Genomic DNA, 23,876 nt, shown 5'->3' with positions numbered 1-23,876 from the left:
GTGTGTGAGTGGGTGTTTGGGTGGGGTGGTGTGGGGGGTGTGTCGACCTCCAACGGGTGCCGTCGTTAATGGCCTCCCGCATGAATAAAACAGCACGGCTTTTCGGGCGCGTGCCGTCACATTTCTTGTCGAGTCAACATAATTGGTCGCCAACTTCGGGTCAACTTCATCCTTCCTTGCTGTAAGCGCGTCTTGTGAGGATAAATAAATGATGGCGTATTGTGGCGCCGCCGCCGCCACGCCGCCGACGTTTCCACACGCGCGTTTGCACGGCCGTTCACGCCGAGCTGAGCAAGCCCACGTGTGAAAGCGCGGACAGGAAGTGGACCGGCTAATTGGATGCCGCCATCCCGCTGTGTTCGTTCTGCTTCCTTGTTTTTAGCGTGACCCCCCCCCCCCCCCCCACACACACACACACACAAACATATTTTTTTAAAGTTATCGCAATTGCCAGAATTTTATAGTGAAAAACGCCTCTTTTGTAGCCTCTTAAATGAAAATATTTACCTATGAATGTCCATTCATTCATAGGGAAACATGAAATATTTCTATTTGTAAGTTTTAATTGTTTTGAATTAAAAAGGAAAATAGTAATAAATTGTAGTTTATTTACATTACAAAATAAAATAGTAAGAAGTAAGTCTTATTTACTTTTCCCATGTTGACAGTTAAAAGAATGTTTTTGGATTTCAAATAATTTCAAAAGAAAAAGACAAAAAAATGTAGTGGGCCGAACCTATTGATGTGGAGGGCTCAAATCTGACCCCCCAGGGCGCCATTTCAACCACCATTGGGATCACCGCTATATTACCATATTGTTTTGCGGCATAACAATTTAGAAGAGTAATAATAAAGAAGGTGACACATCCTTAGTCGTCATATGATGAATGTTAGCAATTAGGGGTCCTAAATTGCCCGCCCGCTTGCCTGCCGGCGTGCGCGCGTGCTGATGCCGCTAATTTGATAGGAGCGGAGGAGCGGAGAGGGGCGGAGAGGGGCGGGGGCGGGCATCCATTCCTTGGGAAAGCCCACGCCTGCGTGCCCGAGTGTCAGACAGCTGCAGTGCTCCCGAGGCTGCGTACCGACCGACCGACCGGGGCTGGAAGACGGGAAAAGACTTTGACGGACATGTGGGACGCCAGGGACGTGATGGACGTGAGGGACGTCAGGGCTCTGTTGCCGTTGGTGCTGGCTTTGGCGCTCGCCACCGCCGACACGTTCCCTGCCAGCGTCAACATAGGTGAGCTTCCCCCTCATCCTCGCTTTCCTCTCACGGAATGAATTTATCCGGGTAAATTTGCTCAAATGGATGAAAGTTTCCATACTGGGACCGCCGCTTTTTCAAAATCACTCAAGATGGACTTTTACTTTTTCAATTTCTTTTGCTTTCCTAATTTGGGGGACTTTACTTGTCACTTTATTGATTGTATGTTATTTACTGTTCAATTTTGGAAAACTGGTGGCTCACTTCTTATTCATCTTTGGGCACACAGGGGGACTTTTCCCAGCCGGTTCGCACGAGGGAGAAGTATTCCGCTTCGCCATGACGCAACGCAACGGCGACGTTCCCAAACTGCTGCCTCAGATGGACGCCGTCGACACGGGAAGCAGTTTCGCCATGACGTACGCTTGTGAGTATCATCATCCGCCTCCTCCTGCTGGTCACAGCCCTAAATGGGGCGTCCGTCAAATACTCGTGTAAAGGAGCTCTAGGCCCGAGGGCGTCGTCGTCGTCGTTGTTGTGACCGTCGACAATGCGCTGACCTCCTTCTTTAGCTGAAACGCCCACAAAAGACGAAAACATCAGGGAGGCTTTCCATTGGCTTCTTCCTCTCTTCAGCCGCTTCTTTTGTCCTCTTTCATCATTCTACTTTTTGTTTTGTTTGCAACTCTTTGTTGGTCTTTTAATGCTTCTTTGTCTAGGGGTGCTTGACGCCTACATTTTGATCCCTGTTTCTACTTTGTATTTTTCTTCGATGTTTCCAATTTTTCCATTGTTTCGTCTTAAATCCTTTTTTTTTTTTTGTCGCTATTTCCACTCTTTCCCAAGGCGAGGCCCACCGCGTGCCCCCCATCAACGCTTCCCATCACTTAGTTGTTGATTGTTAGCGACAGCGAGATCATTAACGCCATAGTTTCATCCTCGCGGCAAAAGTGCTAAAGTTATCGTAACAGCACGGGTGTGTTGTTGTTGTTGTTGTTAGCGCTCATGTTTATTTTTGTCTACACAAAAAAGCCGAACCCTTGAGTTTAATTGGACGGTGACCCTCCCGCCTGCGTCAGTCTGCTCGCAGTTCACCAAGGGCGTCCACGCGGTGATGGGCGTATACGACCAGCGCACCGTCAACATGGTGTCCTCCTTCTGCGCCTCGCTTCACGTCAGTTTCGTCACGCCGTCCACCCCCGAGTTGGCCGATGGGCCCTTCGTGCTGCAGTTGCGACCCGGCCTGCGGGAGGCGCTCTTGTCGCTGCTGGACCACTTTGACTGGCAACGCTTTGTTTACATGTACAGCGCAAATGGAGGTGATGTTTTTTTTTGGGGGGGGGGGGCACTAATTGGAGATAGGCCAACTTTATTTCTGTTTGTTTCAGGCGTGTCGGTTCTGAAGAAAGTTCTGGAGCGGGCGGCTGAGCAAGGCTGGCAGGTGACGTCCGTCAACTTGGACTCGCTGAGCGAGGCCGGATTTATCTCGTTGCTGACCGACCTGGACTTCAAGAAGGAGTTCCAAGTGGTTCTGGACTGCGAGGCGGATCGCCTCAATGCTATCCTGGCTCTGGTTGGTCCCACGTTCCGCTTGCCAAACGACCGTGTGGCCACCGTCTTGTCTCCTGGCAGATTGCGTCGCAGAGGAGAAACCTGAAGAATTATCATTACATTCTTCTCAACCTGGTATTTGTCCACTCTGCGTCCAATGTTTTCTTGTTTTGTTTTTATTTTTACCTGTATTGAACTGACTTGTTTTATGCAATTTTGTCCATCCATCAAAAATTCTATTTTTCTATATTGTTTGTTAGGGATTTGTGGAGCTGAACATGACGGAGTTCTATGCATTGTCGCCCAATGTGACTGGTTTCCAACTGGTCAACTGGTCTGACGCCTTGGCGAGCAAGGCCCAGCGAGACTGGATGAACTTTGACGGCAAATCAGCCAGACGCAGTCTGCGGGTATGGTACGCTTGCCGTTCAGTGCATCCAATCCAATGGTAACCCTCCACTCCCATGGCTCAGTACGCAGGCGCGCTGACCTACGACAGCGTCAGCGTGATGGCGACGGCTTTCCGCAACCTCCGACGGCAGCGCATCGACGTGTCCCGCCGCGGGAACGCCGGAGAGTGCTTGGGGAACCCCCCGGCGCCCTGGGGCCAAGGCATCGACATACATAGGGCATTGCTGCAGGTCCGGCACCCACACTGGCTCAAAACCGGTGGACATTTTTTAGCTGACTTTTCAACCACATAGGTGCGGTTGGACGGTCTAACGGGCCGCGTTCAGTTCGACTCACGGGGACATCGGACCAACTTTTCGCTTGCCGTCATGGAACTGGGCCGGACCGGACCCGTGAAAGTACGTGTGTTTGTGTGGGTAAAGTGCGGGGATCTTTTTCTACAAGGCCTTGATTGCGTGTCGTGTCCAGGTGGGCGTGTGGACTGAGAGGAGGGGCTACGTTAGCACGGTGCGCTACAAGCCCTCCCAGGAGGAATTCCACGGTCTCCTAAACCACACTTATGTCGTCACCACCATCTTGGTGAGGAGTAATGTGGGCGGGGCCGGAGATCATCAAGGCTGATTGTGGGCGTGTCCTTCCAGGAAGCGCCTTACATGATGTTGAAGAAGAACCACGAGCAGCTGGTGGGTAACGACCGGTACGAAGGTTACTGCGCCGAGTTGGCCGCCGAGATCGCCAAACACGTGGGCTTCGCCTACCGACTGGAGCTGGTGGGCGACGGCAAATACGGCTCCCGAGACCCCGCCAGTAAAATGTGGAATGGGATGGTGGGGGAGCTGGTCTACGGGGTGAGAGCTCGCCCATTTCTCGGGAAGAATTGTGTAAGATTCCGACTCGGATGTTTTTCCACTCGCAGAAGGCGGACGTGGCGGTGGCGCCGCTGACCATCACGTTGGTGCGCGAGCAGGTCATCGACTTCACCAAACCCTTCATGTCCCTGGGCATCTCCATCATGATCAAGAAGCCCACCAAATCCAAACCGGGGGTCTTCTCCTTTCTGGACCCGCTGGCCTACGAGATCTGGATGTGCATCGTATTTGCCTACATTGGCGTTAGCGTGGTGCTCTTCTTGGTGAGACCCCTCTGAGACCGGTTTGACGCTGGCAATGACGTAATCATGGCTCGCCGACCCGACAGGTGAGTCGTTTCAGTCCTTACGAGTGGAAGAAGAAGGAAGAGGAAGAGGAAGATGAAGATGGAACTTCTGCCATGTCTTCTAAACACACCACGGGTAGCTCAACAACACGCAAGACCAGTAGTTCCAGAGTAGGTTTTGATATGGTTTTGTGTTTCCGCTGACTGGCAGGACACACCCCTGAGAGACAGAAAGAAAAAGACAAAGAAAATCTGGAGCACACCAACGACTTTGGCATCTTCAACTCACTGTGGTTCTCCTTGGGAGCCTTCATGCAGCAAGGATGCGACATCTCACCCAGGTCCCATTGCGCCACCCGCCAGGTCTGGAAAAAAAAGGCCCCTTTGACGAAACCTTTTGTTGGGCAGGTCGTTGTCCGGTCGCATCGTGGGGGGAGTGTGGTGGTTCTTCACGCTGATCATCATCTCCTCATACACCGCCAACCTGGCGGCGTTCTTGACGGTGGAGCGCATGGTGTCGCCCATCGAGAGCGCCGAGGACTTGGCCAAGCAGAGCGAGATCGCCTATGGGACGTTGGATGGGGGCTCCACCAAAGATTTCTTCAGGGTGAGAAGCGGCCCGGGTGTTCTGCTACTATTTCAGTTTTGGGTTCAAATCCCTCCTCCATTGCCAGAGGTCCAAGATCGCCGTATTTGAGAAGATGTGGTCCTACATGCGGGGCGCCGACCCCACCGTTTTCGTCAAGAACACTGACGAGGGCGTGAGCCGTGTGCGTAAATCCAAGGGCAAATACGCCTACCTGCTGGAGTCCTCCATGAACGAGTACATCGAGCAGCGGGCGCCCTGCGACACCATCAAAGTGGGCGGCAACCTTGACTCCAAGGGCTACGGTGTAGCCACGCCCAAAGGCTCGCCCCTCAGGTACTTCATCTCGTTATTCTCTTCGTTTTTTTCCCCTTAGTTTGATTAGCGTTGTTGACTTTCTAAGCATTTTTAGTCTTTTTCTTCGCTTTTTTTTTCGTTAGAATCTTGTTAGCTCCAATATTACCCTGGTTTTGTCAGCATTTTTTTGGAAAACCACTTTTTCCCTCCTTAGCCTTGTAAGCATTATTAACCTCGTTAGCTTCATAATGAGTTTTGCCCTGCACGGCGACCCCTGAGGAGATAAGACGAATGTCCACCTTTGCGTCGTTAGCTTAGTCAGCGTAATGAACATTAGGTGTGTTGGCATCCTGAGCGTTCTCAACGTGGACAAAGGGGAAAGCCACTAAAAACCCTTGTTAATCTGGTTAACATCTTTTGTTTTATTCAGACCAATGGCATTTTTAGCCCTCTTAGTCTCACCGTTAGCACCATTAGTCTAACATTACAGAGTGTATGTTAACACACACTCATCTGTGAATAGGATTCTATGACAAATACTATTTCTACATAAAAATACGGCAATATCATATATATATATATTATGTGTTTGTTCGGATTTGTGACCTGTCAGCTGTGTATATATATACATTGCTTTTTTTCGTTTTTTGTTCTTATCGCGTATATGTATGTGCCCGAGTGAGTGTTTTTGTCTGAAGTCTGTCTCTTTCTTCTGTCCGTCCAAATGTTTGAGCCCACCAACCCTAAACCTACCACCTCAACTCATCTGTGTGTCGGCTCATGGCGGCTGCGGACGGCTGACGCCTTTTAACGCTTGGGTCAGTGATGCCGCTTAGCTTAGCAGAGTTTAGCGCCGCGTGCCATCCGAGCGCATGTTGCCTAGCGACCGTCACTCACGGCGACTCGGAGGGAAACTTTTTTTATTTTGGGAGCTTTTATGTCTTCTCCAGCACAGCCAGCATGCCATTGTTCGGCTCGCTCATTTGGTCCACGGCGACTCACGACTCAGCACAATTTGGGATCCAGTTGCCTAGCAACAGCACGACATACACACATACATCCGTGCTCGCACACACACACACCATTAACTGCCATTAAAGTGCTATTTAGAGTTTATATATGGGTGTGTATTCATGTGTCTTTGTGTTTGACAAGACTTTTTTTTCAATGTGCCCGTGTTTTTGTGTTTGTGTTAAGTGTTTTTTCATGTATTCTTGTCTCTGTATTTGTGTGTGTGTGTTAACTCTTTGACTGCCATTGACAGTTATAGGCTTTAAATTCATTTTCAATAGGAAATGCTGCCATTGTTCAAATGTAATTGGGGGATAAACAACAATTGAGTCAAACTGCCATTATTAGCCATTTTTTTTAATTAACATGAGCATGAACACTATAATACATGAGACAAATAGATAGTTTATTAATTATTTGGTCTGGATGAGCGAAACATTTTTTTCCACATTCAATTTGTTTAACTTGTTTTTTTATGTTTCAATGAGGTATAACATTGTATAGCTAGAAAAAAATGGAACGTTCCACATAGTTCTAATGCACAATATGCATCATTTTGCAAAGTATATGTCGATCGATTGCAGCCATTCAAATTGAATTGGACGTCTGTGGCTGTCAATGTCAGTCAAGGAGTCAAATGTGGGCATGTATGTACTTTGAAATTTTTAGTTTCTGTGCTGTGAGTGCATGTTTTGTGGGCGGGGTTTGCCGAGACACGTCATGTTTACTTCTATGTTCGTGGACAGCGTGCGTATGTGTTTGCGGGAGGGAGGAAAGGCCAGAGTAGGATGTGCCATGGGTGGGCGGGTCTGGCTGTTGTATGATGATGATGATGTTGCTGCTGCTGCTGCCCCCTTTGCTCCCGCTGATGTTGATGATGTTGTTGATGATGATGATGGTGGCGATAACATAAGATAACATGTTGGCTGTTGATGTTATGTTATGTTATGCGACGGTGGGCCTCAGAATTCCCGTCAACCTGGCCGTGCTCAAGCTCAATGAGCAGGCCATCTTAGACAAGTTGAAGAACAAGTGGTGGTACGACAAAGGGCAATGCGGACACAAGGACGCCGGCAGGAAGGTCAGTTAGAGGTCGCTCGCTCAGACGCACCCGCCCGAGTCCCGCCACCCCTCCACGACCAACCCTCACCTGTACACTTGAGTTTCATTGTCTTGTGTTGTATTTGTTTTTTTAACTCTCCCTTTTCCTTCTTTTCCTTTTGTTTATTCTAATTTGGTGAACATTTGGGTCTTTAAGTTTCATCTTTCAGAATTTTTTTTTCTTTTTATTATTGTTTTTTAAAGCCTGTATGTGGCGTTTTTTTTTTTCTTCTTCTTTGGTTTGTCTTTTTCTTTGTAGTCCCCCCCCCCCCTTTTTTTGCAAGAGGAGCATGACCGCCTGGTGATTGAGCATGAATCCAGCAACCCGTGGAGCCCCGCCCCCAACCGAATGCGACCTTTGACATCTCCCGGCGCTCCCTTCCGATGTCAAACGTCACGTTTTGGCCACGCCAAAAACAAAAATGCTTTTGTCTCCAATTTGTCACCGATTCCCACTAAGGTCGCGATGTCGTTTTCCCGTCGGCGAACGTTTCGTTAACTCTTGACTCCACTCACTCGTTGGAAGTTCTTGTAGATTTTCTGTTAAACATCATTGAATTTTCATTTGCGTTGTCGATGAATCCCGTCAAGACACTTTGGAGAGAAAAGCATGAGCCGCTCACGGGCTCCGCCCACTCTGACAGCTGCATGCAAATAATAGCATTCACAATTCAATTTTTGAAAGCACATTTGCATTTTAGTTGAAATTTAAAACATGCAGAATTTTTGGTTTGACAATACATACAAAGATTTGATTAAAATTGCTGTTGGAATCTTTTAAGAAGAAATGTATATTCCGGAATAATGTAAGGGCACTTTGGTGAAGAGAGCGGATAGTTGCAAAATAATGACTTGCTCAGTGGAGTGTTGTGACTGGAATGGAATTGTCCTGCACCTTGACGCTGCACCCTTTGAAATAGCCAACCCACCACCCAAAAAAAGTGAGCCTAATAGCTGTGTTTTGACCCCGGACAGGACAAGACCAGCGCGCTGAGTCTGAGCAACGTAGCAGGAATTTTCTACATCCTGATTGGAGGTCTGGGATTGGCCATGATGGTGGCACTACTGGATTTTTGCTACAAATCGCGAATGGAGTCACGCAGGATGAAGGTGAGCTAATGAAGCACTCGTCCTCCATTGGCGCCAATTTGCCAGACAAGAAGAGCAAAATGCACCTCAGGGATGTTGTTTCAAAGAAAGTTTTAGCGGATTTCTTTCTGTGCTTACCAAAAATAACTCAAAGGTGAATCGGCTGATGTGCCACTAATGAAAAACTAACCCCCCGACAGGAGCTGATCGATGCGGCCATGATGAGCAGCGGCCTGGGGGGCATGGGCTCGGCGGGTGAGAACGGCGGGGTGGCGGCGAGGGAATTGGCCCGCGCCAGCGCACCCGGATTGGTTTGTGTGAGCAAGGCCGCCGGCCTGGGATTGGCCTCTGACCTCATGTGACTGGGATAAACACCGTTTTTTTAATTTTCTTCTTTTTTTTTGCGCTGCTGTTTAGAAGAAACTGATCACACGTCTTACATTTGCCTGTTGAGCACAAATAAATATTCAGAAAATAGGAATTCCATCAGGTTGTCATTTAAAAAAATTTAAAAATCTATTTCATTTATTTTTAAAACATCAACACTACTATTAATCAATGCCATCTGTCCATAATATATTGTGAACAAATTATATTTCTTCAGACAAAAAAAGTCAAAAGATATTTTTCATTACACAAAAGTGTATGAAAAAATATACAATTGTTTTTAAAATAATATGAAATATACTATATCTGTCCCATTTTGCAATAAAACTCAGAGTGGCAGTCTGTCGCTGAAATGCTGAAAACTATCTCTACACTGTGTCCAGCCAATGATATGATGCGGTTACGTCACGTGTGTTTGCTTCCGCACAATGAGTAAATGTTAACGACATTGATTGGCTGCGTTAGTTGCGCACCTCTTTGTGCGTGCGAAAGTGCGTGGTTTGTATTTTGCAGGTTAGCACATGGCTAACGCTTCGGTGGAGCTTCTGCTCATCACGACAAAGTTAAAAAGGAATGTGCTTCTTTTGAGATGCAATGGCTGTCGAAGCATGTGCAAATAGAGGAGCAAAATCGTGAAATCGGGTGAGAAAGATCTCCTCTGCAACACATGGGACGAAGCTAAAGTTGCAAGCGAGTTTTCCCATGGACCAAGATGGACTTCACTGCATGGAAGTCATTTGAATGAGAAGGATCGGCATAAGGAATAAGGTAAAGCTTCTTTTCAGATGTGCATATTTTATAGTGACAGTTGTTGTGACGTTTTATTCATGGATATGAAGCATTAAATTATATGATGCTAGATCCTTTATGGGTAAAAGACAGTTTATGGCCATAGCAAGTACTTCTGATGTTGCTGAGGGAGGTTGCCAGACGTATGAAAAAATAAAGGGAACATTGCTTCTAACAGCTAGTCTTGTCAAAATAGTGAAAAAAGATGCAGATGCAAATGATGCAGGTCCCAAAATGGGTTGGCCAAAGTTCAGCTGATAACAAAAACGCCTCGTTCGACCACCTGGGGGCGCGCCTTCACCAGCCTGCGTTTGTCTTCTTTTTTAGCCCCGCATCCTCCTGCCATCGCCTCCTCCGTGAGCTCCTCCTCCGCCCAAGTCGTCTCTTCCATGGCACGTTCGGCGACGATGACATCGGCACCACGAGACACCCGCGCATCTTTGAAAAGCTGGAGCATGGCCACGCCCACCGCCATCACCAGGAAGGCGCCGACAACGGTTACGGCGTCCGTGACGGCCAACCGGCTCCATTCGCCTAAAAGGACCGTCGACGTAACCATGACCACTGTCGTAAAGATGACGTAGTACGCCGGGTACACCAGCAGGGGGCCAAAGGTGTCCAAGGATTTGTTCAGAAAGTGCACCTGCATGGGCGATTCGACTTGTTAATTGGTCCGATTCGTGCTAGGGGCGTGGTCATTACCTGTGTGACCACAGCAGCGAAAAGCGTGAATAGCAGCGTCCAAGTGAGCGGCGAGGACAGCGCGGCCGTGGCATCATGAAGCGCTGCAGAAGAAGACAAAAGTACACGTCTCCATTGAATGAACAAAATAGCGGCGCGCTTTACAGACCAGTTCGAATGGAAGCGGCGAGCCCTTTGACGCTGGACACGGTGAAGGCGCCCAGGAGGGAGCAGACGGCCACGTCCGGCAGCACGTGGGCACGTGACACGGCCGGCCGGAGACACGACAACCACATCAGGATGGCGCACGCCAACGACACACACGACATGTATGCCATGAAACCTGCCACGCCATATGACCAGAAATCTCAAACATCTCTCCTTGCTTGTTTAATATTTTCGCTCACCGGGCTGCATCAGCAGGTGGCTCATTTCCCCGAGTGACATCACTTCATGTTCCTGAGGGGCATTGATGACCAGCAGGACACTTCCCAGCACGCACAAGGCGCAGCCCATCTTGCACAAGATGTTCAATGCCTCCCCCAGGAGGCAGGAGGACAAAATTGCGCTTTATGTGCAGGCAAGCAAAATTAATGACATGACAACGCACACCTATGCATGAAGCCATACCTGCAAAGGACGCTGAGCGCGCCCAGCGGCGTCACCAGGGTGGCCGAGGCGAAAACGTAGGCCGCAAAGTTACAGGCCTCTCCGGCGCCCACTGTGGGACAACGTGTGTAATGGCAAGTCGGATGCACGAAATCGACTGTCTTACTCGTTAACAGGCCGCTCCACCACAAGCCGTCCCTCAGGTAACCGTGACCTCCGTCGCCTGCACAGGACGAATGCACGTTAGTTCGGCCCTTTTGCTAGCTTAGTTAGTTCGGAGTTAACCTGCACGTCTTTGTCCTTTGGTGGCTGATCGTAAAAGTGCTTTCTTTTTCAGGACGACGCTCCCACCGATCAGGATGGCGGACAGTAGGGCCAGGCTTAGTCCCGCCCACTGGCTGTAGGCTCCGGGAACTTCTACAAAGCAGACGTGATGTCACGACAACAGGTCAGGTGACACGGTGACAGTGGCTTGCTATTACTACAGTTGTTGGAGCCAAAGACGGCCCTCATGTTGACATAGTAAATATAGCTTCACTTTACCTGCTTGACAAAATGGAGTCGCTTTAAAAGTGAACTCTGTTTACAATGAGCACACAGTTACTTTGACACTTAGTATAAAACTTAAACTCAAGAAACACACTTTCCTGCCTTCCTATTGTTAAAATGGGTTTCATAGTATTCTTTTGGATGAACATCCATTGACAGTTCTATCCTTATTTCTAACCCACTGTCAGCAACACAAAAACAATTTGGGAAGCCAAATTATGAATATGAAGATGCTGATTTATCAATAGATAAGACTCACCATGTACGCAAGAGCCGTTGTTCATGCACATCCTGCCAGCGCAAAAAAATAAATACACACGGACACGCGCAAGCTCACTGATGCTTTGACCCAACAGGTAAAAAGGTGACCACGCCCTCAACTACCGCAACGATAGAGGAGCGCTGCTGCCACCTAGCAGTCAAGTTTTGGTTCGTTACGAAACACACAGAATTTATGAGTCATAATAAATGTTCATAATAAATCTTTCTTTTTTTATAGCGATCTCTATCAAGCTGGTTGCTGAGCTAGTGCCTTTGATTGGTTGTGAGGACTCATGGGACACAGCCACAATCTTGTAAGTAAACAAACTTATGTTTGTAATTTGCTTGTTTTTAATTTATTAGATAAAAAAGACTGTTGCGTTGCATCATAGCAGGTAGTTGGATTGAATCCCATGTTCTTCAAATTGTGTCTTGATGGGTTTTTCCATAAAAAATGACAATATAGTAAGGCTATAGATAAGTAAAAAGAAGACCATGTATAGTAAGGCTTTATTTTCATGCAAAAACGTAAAAAGAAGACCATGTATAGTAAGGCTTTATTTTCATGCAAAAAAAATGTAAAAAGAATACCATGCATATATAGTAAGGCTTTTATCCTTAAAAAATGACAGTATAGTAAGGCATTTTAAAAAAACTGTATAGTAAGACTTCCTTGCTGGAGGGTAAAGTGTAGACACTGTGGCGCAGAGGTTAACTCACGTGTCTCCCATGTGGGCAGCCTTGGTTCGAATCCCGGCTGGGAAACATTGTCACTTAATTGTTTCTGTGTACTTCTTGGAAAGACACTGAAATGATTACAAAGAAAAGTGTAGTCACTTGGTTGGCGCAGAGGTTAGATCACAGGACTCCCGTCTGGGAGACCTGGGTTCGATTCCCGGTCGAGACACTTTTTCACTTAGTTGTTTCTTTGGACTCCCTCTCAAGAAACTCAAATGATTACAAAGAAAAGTGTAGTCACTTGGTTGGCGCAGAGGTTAGATCACTGGACTCCCGTCCGGGAGACCTGGGTTCGATTCCCGGTCGAGACACTTTTTCACTTAGTTGTTTCTGTGGACTTCCTCTCATGAAACTCAAATGATTACAAAGAAAAGTGTAGTCACTTGGTTGGCGCAGAGGTTAGATCACTGGACTCCCGTGTGGGAGACCTGGGTTCGATTCTCGCTGCCGTCGTTTGGCTGAAAATACTTGGGAAGAAGAAATGGTCAATGGAATGAGAAGAAGGGAAAAAAAAAAAGAAAAAACTTTTTAATTTATATTAAACACTTAGTCATACTTTTCAGCAAAAGGTTATATTCCGAACTGCCTTCGGCAGTTCGGAAGACACTTGATGGACCTGTATGTGCGAAAGGCGTTCTCGGGTCGGCCTTCGGCCGACCCTCGACCGCTTGCTTGGTCAGTGAACCGCCGACACCGGGAAGCGAACTCACGTTCTCTCGGTGCAAAGGCGAGTGTGCAACCCACAACACCAACTCGTGCCCCACTTATACAAGGGTGTTGAAACGTTTTATCCAAGGAAATTGGGTGAAACACTTAGTCATTTTTTGGACAAAATGCTTCATCCACCACTGAAGAATTATTTAGTTAGACACTTAGACATTAATACTTATTCTTTTACCTGAAATTGTGGGAAAATCTTTGCTTGCTCTGGGATTTGAACCAACAACCACAGTTGTAAGAGACTGATGACTTACCCACTGGGCCACCACTCACTCTCCAAGATTAGGCACTTGTATTGTCTGTTTTCACTCTAAAATCATACTTAGTACTTTATGGTACCTTCAAGTGGGAAAAGTTAGGTAAGCTTACAAAACAGAACAAACCAGAATTTCAATGCAGTAGTATTTATTGTTTTGTCTTTTACAACTGTTAGTATAGTTTTTATCTTAAAAAACATGGTATTGTAAGGCTTAAAAAACAACATAGTATAGTATGGCTTAAAAAAATGACATAGTATAGTAAGGTTTTAAAAACGACATAGTATACTAAGGCTTTTTTCTTAAAGCCTGTGACAAAAACATTATCTTTTACTGAAAAAAAAACTTTAAAAATTTAATTTCACATCAAAATTTGTTAGAATAATTGGCCTAAAAAATCTAAAGACGATGGGTATTAGTTAGGATTTCAAATCAGTCACCCAAAAGGTTTTTGTTGAGTCAGGAGATGGCTTGCACACTTAGCCAAATTACTCAAGTGCCCTCTTACCAAAAGTACTTGGCCAGTCGAAGTTTAGTGGGAGTGTTTATTGGCCCTTTAGCACACACAGTGAGTACATGCCTACCGCCGAGTGGAACCTAGTTCAATTCCCGCAGACGTACTCAAACACCTGCAACAAAAGACAAATGACATTTTACTAAAAAAAACTTACACATTAAATTTTACATAAAAATCTGTTAGAATAAATGGCTTACAAATAAATAAAAATACACTTAGCTGAGATTTCAAAATCAACCACCCCAAAGGTTTTTGTACAGGTCCATGCTAAGTAGTGAGGTGGCTTGCACACTTAGCCAAATTATTCGAGCGAGCTCTTACCGAAAGTACTTGGCCAGTCGAAGTTTAGTGGGAAGGTGGGAGCTCACACAGTAGTTTACATGCCTCCCACCGAGTGGAAGCTGGTTTGGATCCCTCCAACATACCTTTGGTGGGGAAGGACATATGGAACAAAAGACTTAAACAACTTTAATGATTCAATTTGACATGAAATCATGACATCAAAATTCTTGTCCTTTTTTGCAGCTCACCTTTACCGAAGCCATGAGGAACAAGGCCCGCCTGTCCATCACGGGAAGCGTGGGCGAGAACGGCCGCGTGTTGACGCCCGACTGCCCCAAGGCCGTCCACGCCGGGCCGCCGCTTCGCCAGAGCTCGGGTTTGGCGCTGGTCTCTTCGGAGCTCTCGTGAAAGCCAAAAGCCTCTCAAGTGCCTTAAAATGACCGGGAGCGGCTGGGACCACCGTCTGAGGTTACCTCTTCACACTCTATAGTCTGGGCCGTCTTGATCTACGTGGGGAGAGGATGCAAAGATATCATTATTTAGAAGGAAAAAACTCTTTTCCCACAGGAGGCATTGTAAAGGACTCTCAATATCAACGCCTTACTATATATTCTGTTGTTTTTTTTAAGAATATATCTGTACTTTATATACTATGTTGTGTCTTTAAAGAAAAACTCCTTACTATATATATACTGTGTTGTTTTGTTTAAATAAAAAATCCTTACTATATATACTGTGTTTTTTTTTTTAATAAAAAATCCTTACTATATATACTTTGTGTTTTTTTTAAAGAAAAATCCTTACAGGTAAAACACCCACTTACCATGATAAGGTTGTGGATCAAATCCCACATCATCCAACTTGTCACTTGATGGCTGAAACAAACGTTCTCTTTTCTGCAAATAAAAAAAGAAAAGCCTGTACTTACTATACATGGGCATTTTAAAAGAAAGCTTTACTATAATTTCAGAAAAAGTCTTACTATACATCAGGCGAGGCCATGCAAGAGGTTCTGGATCCAATCCCACATCATCCAATTTGTCACTTGATGGCTGTAACAGGCACGTCCACTTTCCTGCAAATTAAAAAGAAAATGTTTACTATACATGGGCATTTTAAAAGAAAACTTTACTATAACTGGTCATTTTTTGAAACAAAAAAGCCTTACTATACCTCAGAATTGTTCCCCCCTGATGAGGCTATTTTTCCATTTAAAAGAAGGGTGTATAACACACTTGGCCAAAAAAGACGATGCCCAGTAGAAAGTAGGCAGGCATATGTCAAAATGTAGCAAAATCTCCTTTATTGTACGTAAAAAGACTCAAGTAAAAGGGGTAGATGTGGGGATATTTAAGAGCGGACTGACCCAATATTCCCAAGGAACAAAAACAAGTGCCCTGTTGCTTCGTTCACTATTTCAGAGAAATACGAAAACTTCACGTCTCCCTCGTCGCCACCACCACTGTCGTCGCCACCGCCAAGTTCGGTGCCTCTCCGGCCTCGTATTTGCCTCCGAAGCGTCTGAAGAAGGAAATGAGGGTCAACGGGTGGGTGGCTTGGTCATTGGACCCCGACGAGTACGTGCGACGTCCGGCTCCCTTCCTGAACAACGTCCTCAGTCGGAAGGGAGCGGGCGGAGGCGACGAACAGCGGGTGGAGTCCACGGACGTCGAGCGCCCCCGGGGGTTACTTTCCCACGGGGCCTGGTGCGCCCCCGGGCCATCCCGCCGCTGTCGCGAGCACGCCAGCGGGCTCAGGATGGTCCACGGCGAGCCCACGTCGCCATCCCGCGAGAAGAAAACGTCTCTGCCGTTGGAGCGAGGCGTCCTGGGTGGAGACGCGGTCCGGGGGACGTCTTCCTCTTCTCTGCTGGGTATCATCTCGGGACTGGGGGGCTCCCGTGCGGAGGGGCGTTTACTTTTGCAACACTTGTTGGCGGGGGGTGTCTTGGATAAGAATCTACGCAAGGCTGACTCTAGGCTGGATTCCTCGGTCGGCGTCGGCGGTGGCGAAGGCTTGGGGTGGGCGGCCCGTTTGGCGGACGTGCGGACGCTGGTTCTGCGCTGCCGTCGCTGCTCGGCTGCCTCACGCTCACGATTCTCCTTTAAAAAGATAGAAAAGGTTGCTTGGATCTGGCCATTTTGGGGGCAGGTGCGGGCGCCTACCTGCACGGCGGTGCGAAAGCGTCGGCAGAAGGAGTGGAAAATGGCGCAGCACTCCTCCAGTTTGAAGTACTCGGGGTCTTCGCAGAAATACTCGGCCACGGCGCAGCTCAACACCTCCAGCTCGTGCGCCGACGCCTGGAGCGCCAAAAGCTGCTCCTCGCAGTGCTTCGGAAACGACAAGAAACCCATTGGAGCGTCAACCAAAACATTTTGCTGTTCCCGTCAAATAAATAGAACTTTGAATTTCAATTTGGTCACTTTTTTTAATGCTAATATTTTCAACTGCTGGGGCACTTTTAACAAAGAAAAATGTAGTTATATCTACCATAAGGAAGGTCCCCATCTCCTGTTGGAGGTATGGATGCCTGTCCACGTAGAGCTTGACCTCCTTGAGTTTGTCCTCCTGTCGCTCCAATTCAGCCAGCACTTCGTCTTTGCAGATTCTACATAAAATGTAGAATGTAAGTAGATTTGAGCTAAATGTTCAATGGCGTAATGGACCCACCTGGCCGCCATGCCGATGTGCTCCAGCTGGCTGGGAAAGGCCAGGAGCTGTCCATCGCTGTACTCCGCTTGCTAGCCAAAAATAAATAAAACAACTAAATCATGCAAAAATGCATATGGGGGGACAGGAAAAACGGTGCTCGGACTTTTGGTCGTCGGTCAAATGGTGACAGAGAGTTTACTGTTGAAACCAGCTCTCAAAATTATACTGATGAGAGTTTAATATCTAAGAGAGAGAGAGTTTATTATCTAAGTACTGTTAAATATCCAAGTACTGTTAAATATCCAGGTACTGTTAAATATTCAAGTACTGTCAAATATTCAAGTACTGTCAAATATCCAAGTACTGTCAAATATCCAAGTACGGTCAAATATCCAAGTACTGTTAAATATCCAAGTACTGTTAAATATCCAAGTTCTGTTAAATATCCAAGTACAGTCAAATCTCAAAGTACTATTAAATCTCAAAGTACTGTTAAATCTCAAAGTACTGTTAAATCTCAAAGTACTGTTAAATATCCAAGTACTGTCAAATATCCAAGTACTGTCAAATATCCAAGTACTATTAAATCTCAAAGTACTGTTAAATCTCAAAGTACTGTTAAATCTCAAAGTACTGTTAAATATCCAAGTACTGTTAAATATCAAAGTTCTGTTAAATATCCAAGTACTGTCAAATATCCAAGTACTGTCAAATATCCAAGTACTGTCAAATATCCAAGTACTGTCAAATCTCAAAGTACTATTAAATCTCAAAGTACTATTAAATCTCAAAGTACTGTTAAATCTCAAAGTACTGTCAAATTTCAAAGTACTGTCAAATCTCAAAGTACTGTTAAATATCAAAGTACTGTTAAATATCAAAGTACTGTTAAATCTCAAAGTACTGTCTAATCTCAAAGTAGTTGAAAACAGTAGATATTTAGATGTTAAACTCTCTCACATGAATATAATTTTGAGATCTGGTTTTGACAGTAAACTCTCTGTCACCATTTGACCGGCGACCAAACGTCCGGGCACGGGGGAAAAACTGACCTTGGCCACGTAGTGCATAAGGTTGACACCCGGCTTGTTGGCCTTGGTGTCAGCCAGTTTGAGCAACGAGGCCATCCGGAAGCCCATGGCGTCGGCGCAGTAGCCGCCCTGCGCGGGAAATGGCATCTAAGGAAGCAGAAGATGGAAGCCGACGGAGAAAATACGCACGGCGTTCATGTAATTGCCAGCTTTCAACACCAGCCTGATGACAGCGTGGAGATCGTCACAGTCTAGCAACTCTATGATGGAGATACATGTGGGATTGCCATACACCGACAGTCGAGCCCGCCGTTTGCCTACCGTTCGCCGCTTTGATCATAACGCCCAGCGACTTTTCCGTCTCCTCCATGAGAGGCGAGAACTCTTGGCGCAGGACCAAAGTCTTCAAGAGTTCCTCATAGCTATCACCATAGAAAAAAAAAATACGGTGAGAAAATATCTACTAAGACAAAAGAAATGAGGTCATCAGATTTTTTTTGGTTGGACTCACCACGGCACCTTGACCAGTTGCACCATGAACCAATCGGCTTCGGGCAGGAGCGACGCGTTTCCCCCGAAGGACAGCAGTGACTTGACCTAGGAGAAAAGCGGTGAGCAGCGCGACAAACCAAGCATTGGGGAGTGGGGAGCTTCGTACCTCGTTTTGGTCGGGTAGAAGCTTGCAGAGCTCTGTCAGTTTGCCGCGGTCGAAGGCGCGCCAGTTACCCCGGACGATGTCCATCACCACTTCTGCTGCCGGCCTGAAGTGAGAGCCACTGTTTAGTTATTTATTATTATTTTGTTTTTCCACCAAAACTAGAACTCTTTATTATATTTTATCTTCACCTGTATTTGAGCATTTTTTTTATTATTACTGTAAAGAATGTGCATTTTGGGCTCCAATATTGCTTATTTTAAAATATATATTATTTTGTGTTTTAAGATTTTTAGTCAAATGTAATGACCAAATATTTGCATAGTTCTATATTTAAAAATTAGACTTTTTTGTTGTTGTTTTCTTTTTTGTGTGCTTTATAAATGCTGATTTTTTTTAACTTACCTTTTAAAATATCTGAGGAGGATGCTGACGTTCATACTCTTTTTGGAGTCCAGAATGCTGATCTAAAGACAAAAGATGATTTTTTTGAGAGGGGGGCACTCAAGATAAGACCACTCCTTACCTGAGGTTGGGGGGAGCGGACACGGACGGGAGCGGCGACCTTGGCACAGGCCCGCCACTCCACCTGGCTGAAGAGCTCCTCCATGCTGTGGATGTCCAACACCAGCTCTCTGGGGGGAAGCTCCGAAGTCCACACGTTGATCTTTCCCAGCACGTGCTGGCTGGGAATGGGGTCCCAGTTCAGCTTCTTCATGGAGCGCCGCTGACAGGGGGGCGGCGAGTGGAGGAGGGGACGGGACAGGGGAGGTGGCAGGGGCGGAGGCGGTGGGGGCAATGGCCGACCGCAAGAAAGAGCACCCGCAGATGAGATCCACGCTGCCTCCATGGAACCAGAGAATGATCTATACAACGTTGTGGGTGAGGGTCAATCTGGACTTTGTGGGTGAGGGTCAACCTGGACTTTGTGGGTGAGGGTCAACCTGGAACAAGGCTGCACTACCGGAGCCCACCACTGCAGACGCACTACAAAAAAAAGAGCATTGATCTCATCTAAATCAAGTGATAAACATTTTAGGATTGCAATTGTTAAAAAAGGTTTCATCCAACAGTGTGTACTTTAAAAAAACAAAACTATACGACAGATGACAAGATGATGTAGTTGACATTTGATTTTAAAAAGACAGATGTGTCTTAAAGCATTAAGAATTCACTATATAAGTGTTCCTAATTTGAACCCATGCTTCTGAGATCGTTGAAGAAAGCACATCAAAATAAACGTGAAAGAGTTCTAATGTTTTGTCCAAGTGTCCAACAAATTGAGTTTAAATCCCACGACGTAGAAATGATGCATTTGTACGTGTTTTTAGCGCAATTGATGAAACGTTGCCATCAAAAAGTGGGCGTTACTGTCCCGATTACAAACATTTGTAAAGCATCGCCGTTTTCAAGCGGATCGAGCGTCACTATCTTCTTTCAACCACAAAACAGCACTTCTACAAGCATTCTACATGTTTGGTTATACGTGATCAAACAATACTTACCTGATTATTGTAAAAACAGAGTAGATCGAGAGACGCTGGCGTCGTCTGCACAAAAGGTGAAAACATGGAAACAAGCACAGGTGTTAAAAACTTAAATCCCCACTGCCAATGGGATTCGATGTTATTGACTTGGTGGGCGTCTCCCCCAATCTTCCAACTTTCCATTGGTTGATATTGCTTGTAAAGATCATCTATCTTCATAATTAGTATTTCAAATTTGAAGATGGTAAAATAAGACCTGAAAAAAGCATTTGAAAATGACTTCCTGTAACTTTATTTCAAGAGGAGGTTTTAGTGCTTACTTACCAAAAATGCATCACTTTGGCATCTGCCATACACAAATAAGACATCTCACTATAAAATAAGATTCCTTCTCATCATGTCCAGAAACAACAACACCGCACTCTGTGTCATATTTTGGAAAATATTGCTGTTTAACGGCCATTTTGCCCAAACCAAACACTCTTCCTCGTTTTTGTCAAAGGCCGTTTACGGTGTTCGGTTAGCATTACACGATTGGCTTTCAGAATATCTTCAATATAGTACTAAACTTCAACTAAGGAGTGACAAACAAGCATCTACGCCGATCCATTTCCTGGAAAATCCTTCCAATAAAAAACAAAGACTAAGAGTTTGGTCCACAAAATGTTCTGAAAACAAAATTTGGAGTGACTGAAAATGTGCTGTGTGTACATTGATTTGGATTGGGTAGTGTTTTGAAGCCCCCGGGGATGGGGGGTCAGTGAGGTGTGGATGGGTCGGCCGGTCCTTCCCGTCACGGTTCCTCCAGCCAGGACGGCTTGTCGGCGCCGGGTGGTTTGAGCTTAATGTTGAACTGCTGCAGAGTCTGCTCCAGCTGCTCCTGGTTGCCGGCAAAGTACGCCGAAATGGCGTTGTGGAATAGCAGAAGCTGCTTGTGCATCACCTTCACCTGAGGGCGGACAAGCGGGTCGGTCAGGACGTCGTTGACAGTGGTTTCGCCCTTCTCCTACCTTATTCTCCTCCAGGAACTTAAGTTTGACCACTACGTCGGAGCGCAGTCGCTCATATTTGTCCTTCTGGATTCGGTAGAGCTCCTGGGCCGCCTCGATGCGGGCCACGCCCGCCGCGTCACGAGGCCCCAAGCTCAGTTCCTCCAGGTCCGAGCGATACGCGTCGAATTCCAACCTGGTCGGGGCCTTCGGGTTAAGAGGGGCTATGGCGAGGGGCCGGCAAAGTGCGTCCTTACCTGGCATTCTCGTACATCTTGATGGTCATCAGCGTGTCTTCCATGCTTTTGTTGACCAGCGTGTTGATGCCGGACACAAAGAAGTTGACGGCGCCCAGCAGCGTCTCGCCGTTCTTACACAGCAACTTTTGGGTCTCGGCGTTGTACCCAAACTCGTCCTGCACGATGGCGATAGGGTTAGCCGGCGACTTGACCCGGCACGACGCTTTCGCCCGTTACCCGCTTACCCTCAGCTCCGGCGACTTCTGGCTGAGGTCGGCGAAGGCGTCGCCAAGCGCGTGCTGCGTTTGCACCAAGTTGTAGAAATGATTGGTGAGCGCTCGGGCCAGTCGCAGGACGTTCTCATATTTGCGCTTAGTGTCCCTCAGCAGCTCCATCTGGGCCTCCAGTTCCGTGTCCACCGTCCGCTGCCCGCGCCCGAAGCGCTCTGAGATCATCTGCTTGGTGCACTGCAAAGCAAATCTTATGTATTGCTACTTTCATTCAAATTTGGAGTCACTCTGGGCTTTTTACCTTGTACGTGTTGAGACCCCATTTCTTAACCGTTTCCAATTTCTCCACTGCCACACCTCGGCCGGCCTCGTCAGCAATTTGGCTGCCGCTCGGACCTGGTGCGGCACCCAGAGAAGAAAAGTCAAGCTCCCTCCAAATAGGAGGAAAATGAGGGATTTGTGTGCCCACCTTTGGCAGATCCAGCGGGGCCGCCACCCTCCGTCGGGCCGCCGTAACCGCCGGACACGATGCTGGTCTCGTTCAGGTTGGGACCCGACGCCATCACCTGCTGCAGGTCCTGCAGACACCACCAGGAAGGGAAGGATCAATTACGTTGTGGTAAGCGCCCTTGATAAAAAGGAGTGCCAAAATTGAAATCATTAAAAAGACAAATAACATTCAGCAGAAAATCTGAGGCATTTCCAGCCCATTTATCGCAGTCGATGGCAGCCAATGAGATGTGCTGATGTACACTGCATATTGATGTCATTTTGGCACTCTCAGTCCTCCATATTAGTGCATTAGAAAGATGAGCATTAGTAATCTAGACTAAATTTGGACAAAGGTCAGTCTAGCTAGAACTAGTATATTTGTTAGTGGTGAGCACCGCAGTATACAATTGTGTGTGCTAGGGTCACTACAAATGAGGCTCTTGTGACTAGAAGTGCACTCACGAGCGCTGGCTCGCTCACCCTGGCGCCTCTGTCGCTTCCTAACTTGTCATTTAAACGCCGCTGTCGCTCGGTGGTCTGCACACGTAGAAAAGCATGTCGCCAAGTGAGACAGAAAGAAAGAAAACATGGTTGAAATGAACCGGGCGCCAAAAGAAAAAACATAAACAAGTGAGGACATGCAACACAGGTGATAAAACAATATATAAATGAAAGCATGACTGCACATGTCAGATATTCATTTTTTAGTAGAGTATATTTATTTTTCCCAAATTATTTGTACTTTTTTTATTTCTAAAGTCCTAGTGAGGATAAAGCGGTTCAGAAAATGAGGTAAACAGAAATCTTTTTTTACTCAAAACTAAAATAATTAGTGAGATATTTGCTATGAAGCTGAAAAAAGAGCGATTTGAAGCATTTTTAGGTCAACAATGTCTCCATCCTAAACAATATATCAAGTATGAAGCAAGCTACATTTTTTTGGACATAAATGTCATCTTTATACACAAAGCCTCCCACGTTCCAAACCGGCGAGCGGCTCGACTGCCGACCAGCCGAGTACAAAGCCGTGTCCCTCCGAATTTCCGTTGCCATGGCGACGTCTCCTATCTCCGGGTAAACACTGCAACACGCACACGCTCAGGCTGGCAAATAAGTAAGCGTAAGCATTAAGTCCAGGATGTTCCACATGTTTGTTGAAGGAACACACCGCACCTTAAGTCACTTTGAACATTGGGACACCGCCTTCCATTAACAGCAACATTCAAAATGACCTGAAACATTTGGCTACTTTCGCACCAATTTTGTCTTCTCTTCACAAGAAGCTCCCAAAAGCATATGTTAATCGAATGAAGAATCAAAAAAAGCTGTGAAAGTAATGGGTGCGGCCCCACCTGCTCCAGGCCGTCGTCCGCGTTTCCGTTGCTGTTGATGGGGATCTCCACGGTGGCCGCTTTGCTGATGATCCCATCCGCCATGGCGCCCTATGCAAAAATACAGACCTTCTTGTTATTATTCAACAATTCCAAGTGGAATCCAGTTGCAACCTTAAACGTTATGCATACAGCTTACATAAAACTTTCAGTAGTTTCAACATAAAACTCATGATTGTTATTATTTTAATGCTGTACTTGTTTAACATTCATTTACTTCCAAGCATAATGTACTTTGAATGACACCTAGGCAAATAAACAGTGCATAGCTCAAAGATGAAACATTAATCTGACCTAAATGACACTAAAAGAGTACGTTTTAACCACACAAATGACTGAAGTCTTTAAATAATGTTCTAAAGTCATGATCTAGACAACATTTGATGGATTTTGACTGATTTCGCTGTGTTAGGATACCATATGGCAGGTGAAAACATTCAGGTTTAACAAATGTAAAATAAACTCACTGATGTCATTCCCTTGATATTATTTTTAGTAACAGTAACCAAATACAC

At 46.3% G+C, this 23,876-nt stretch overlaps 4 protein-coding genes and 2 long non-coding RNA genes across 8 annotated transcripts; 2 read left to right on the top strand and 4 right to left on the bottom strand.

The window, feature by feature from the left end:
- Window positions 1-1,046: 1,046 nt before the first annotated feature.
- LOC144212249 (glutamate receptor 1-like) lies at window positions 1,047-9,180 on the top strand. Its single transcript, XM_077739964.1, has 18 exons — window positions 1,047-1,240; window positions 1,494-1,631; window positions 2,284-2,523; window positions 2,593-2,777; window positions 2,837-2,890; window positions 3,016-3,165; window positions 3,229-3,396; window positions 3,460-3,564; window positions 3,635-3,745; window positions 3,808-4,014; window positions 4,083-4,298; window positions 4,364-4,457; window positions 4,533-4,662; window positions 4,730-4,928; window positions 4,996-5,243; window positions 7,182-7,296; window positions 8,292-8,426; window positions 8,606-9,180. The coding sequence occupies exons 1-18, from the start codon at window positions 1,129-1,131 to the stop codon at window positions 8,765-8,767; spliced, it is 2,769 nt and encodes a 922-aa protein (XP_077596090.1). The 5' UTR covers window positions 1,047-1,128; the 3' UTR covers window positions 8,768-9,180.
- Window positions 9,181-9,209: 29 nt separating this feature from the next.
- LOC144212251 (uncharacterized) lies at window positions 9,210-11,849 on the top strand. The gene is made up of 4 exons (XR_013329736.1): window positions 9,210-9,560; window positions 9,909-11,074; window positions 11,209-11,319; window positions 11,777-11,849. It is a non-coding gene; the product is annotated as an uncharacterized LOC144212251 (long non-coding RNA).
- On the bottom strand, window positions 9,614-11,771 carry LOC144212250 (magnesium transporter NIPA2-like). The gene is made up of 8 exons (XM_077739965.1): window positions 11,680-11,771; window positions 11,157-11,288; window positions 11,038-11,094; window positions 10,893-10,983; window positions 10,670-10,830; window positions 10,432-10,605; window positions 10,284-10,366; window positions 9,614-10,224 (listed from the first exon to the last, which is right to left on the bottom strand). Exons 1-8 carry the CDS (start codon window positions 11,708-11,710, stop codon window positions 9,832-9,834), a joined length of 1,122 nt encoding a protein of 373 aa, XP_077596091.1. The 5' UTR covers window positions 11,711-11,771; the 3' UTR covers window positions 9,614-9,831.
- Window positions 11,850-13,527: 1,678 nt separating the features above from the next.
- LOC144212252 (uncharacterized) lies at window positions 13,528-15,382 on the bottom strand. The gene is made up of 5 exons (XR_013329737.1): window positions 15,178-15,382; window positions 15,019-15,091; window positions 14,444-14,701; window positions 14,235-14,338; window positions 13,528-14,025 (listed from the first exon to the last, which is right to left on the bottom strand). It is a non-coding gene; the product is annotated as an uncharacterized LOC144212252 (long non-coding RNA).
- A 99-nt stretch (window positions 15,383-15,481) lies between these two features.
- Window positions 15,482-20,193, bottom strand: LOC144212247 (FH2 domain-containing protein 1-like). Its single transcript, XM_077739959.1, has 12 exons — window positions 20,039-20,193; window positions 19,060-19,520; window positions 18,939-19,000; window positions 18,537-18,639; window positions 18,390-18,475; window positions 18,200-18,300; window positions 18,068-18,138; window positions 17,900-18,007; window positions 16,866-16,936; window positions 16,686-16,803; window positions 16,361-16,525; window positions 15,482-16,297 (listed from the first exon to the last, which is right to left on the bottom strand). Exons 2-12 carry the CDS (start codon window positions 19,381-19,383, stop codon window positions 15,632-15,634), a joined length of 1,875 nt encoding a protein of 624 aa, XP_077596085.1. The 5' UTR covers window positions 19,384-19,520; window positions 20,039-20,193; the 3' UTR covers window positions 15,482-15,631.
- Window positions 20,194-20,288: 95 nt separating this feature from the next.
- LOC144212248 (arfaptin-2-like) lies at window positions 20,289-23,475 on the bottom strand. 3 transcript variants are annotated; one of them, XM_077739961.1, is made up of 8 exons: window positions 23,323-23,475; window positions 22,433-22,507; window positions 21,948-22,056; window positions 21,780-21,874; window positions 21,494-21,715; window positions 21,267-21,424; window positions 21,031-21,205; window positions 20,289-20,969 (listed from the first exon to the last, which is right to left on the bottom strand). In XM_077739961.1, the coding sequence occupies exons 1-8, from the start codon at window positions 23,404-23,406 to the stop codon at window positions 20,814-20,816; spliced, it is 1,074 nt and encodes a 357-aa protein (XP_077596087.1). In that variant the 5' UTR covers window positions 23,407-23,475; the 3' UTR covers window positions 20,289-20,813. The 3 variants fall into 3 exon arrangements, with proteins under 3 accessions (XP_077596087.1, XP_077596088.1, XP_077596089.1); XM_077739962.1 differs by having other exon boundaries at window positions 22,451-22,507; window positions 23,323-23,474; XM_077739963.1 differs by lacking the exon at window positions 22,433-22,507 and having other exon boundaries at window positions 23,323-23,431.
- Between the last annotated feature and the right edge of the window lie 401 nt (window positions 23,476-23,876).

The sequence above is a fragment of the Stigmatopora nigra genome, chromosome 19, assembly GCF_051989575.1.
Source record: "Stigmatopora nigra isolate UIUO_SnigA chromosome 19, RoL_Snig_1.1, whole genome shotgun sequence".
Classification (NCBI taxonomy): domain Eukaryota; kingdom Metazoa; phylum Chordata; class Actinopteri; order Syngnathiformes; family Syngnathidae; genus Stigmatopora; species Stigmatopora nigra.
Note: the sequence above shows the minus strand (reverse complement) of the source record. Positions and strands in the feature narration are given on the sequence as shown.

What these genes read in the sequence shown, in the direction of transcription:
- LOC144212250 (XM_077739965.1), bottom strand. Translation starts at nt 11,710, where the DNA reads ATGTGCATGAACAACGGCTCTTGCGTACATG. An exon ending in GTGGAGCGGCCTGTTAACGA is followed by an intron (nt 10,984 to 11,037) that starts GTAAGACAGTCG and finishes GTTGTCCCACAG; the next exon opens with TGGGCGCCGGAGAGGCCTGT. An exon ending in CCACCTGCTGATGCAGCCCG is followed by an intron (nt 10,606 to 10,669) that starts GTGAGCGAAAAT and finishes ATGGCGTGGCAG; the next exon opens with GTTTCATGGCATACATGTCG.
- LOC144212249 (XM_077739964.1), top strand. Translation starts at nt 1,129, where the DNA reads ATGTGGGACGCCAGGGACGTGATGGACGTGAGGGACGTCAGGGCTCTG. An exon ending in CCCAAAGGCTCGCCCCTCAG is followed by an intron (nt 5,244 to 7,181) that starts GTACTTCATCTC and finishes GGTGGGCCTCAG; the next exon opens with AATTCCCGTCAACCTGGCCG. An exon ending in TGGAGTCACGCAGGATGAAG is followed by an intron (nt 8,427 to 8,605) that starts GTGAGCTAATGA and finishes ACCCCCCGACAG; the next exon opens with GAGCTGATCGATGCGGCCAT.
- LOC144212247 (XM_077739959.1), bottom strand. Translation starts at nt 19,383, where the DNA reads ATGGAGGCAGCGTGGATCTCATCTGCGGGTGCTCTTTCTTGCGGTCGG. An exon ending in TCCGCTCCCCCCAACCTCAG is followed by an intron (nt 19,001 to 19,059) that starts GTAAGGAGTGGT and finishes TTTTGTCTTTAG; the next exon opens with ATCAGCATTCTGGACTCCAA. An exon ending in AGATGGGGACCTTCCTTATG is followed by an intron (nt 16,526 to 16,685) that starts GTAGATATAACT and finishes TCGTTTCCGAAG; the next exon opens with CACTGCGAGGAGCAGCTTTT.
- LOC144212248 (XM_077739961.1), bottom strand. Translation starts at nt 23,406, where the DNA reads ATGGCGGATGGGATCATCAGCAAAGCGGCCACCGTGGAGATCCCCATC. An exon ending in CGGACGACGGCCTGGAGCAG is followed by an intron (nt 22,508 to 23,322) that starts GTGGGGCCGCAC and finishes CTACGTGTGCAG; the next exon opens with ACCACCGAGCGACAGCGGCG. An exon ending in AGTTCCTGGAGGAGAATAAG is followed by an intron (nt 20,970 to 21,030) that starts GTAGGAGAAGGG and finishes GTCCGCCCTCAG; the next exon opens with GTGAAGGTGATGCACAAGCA.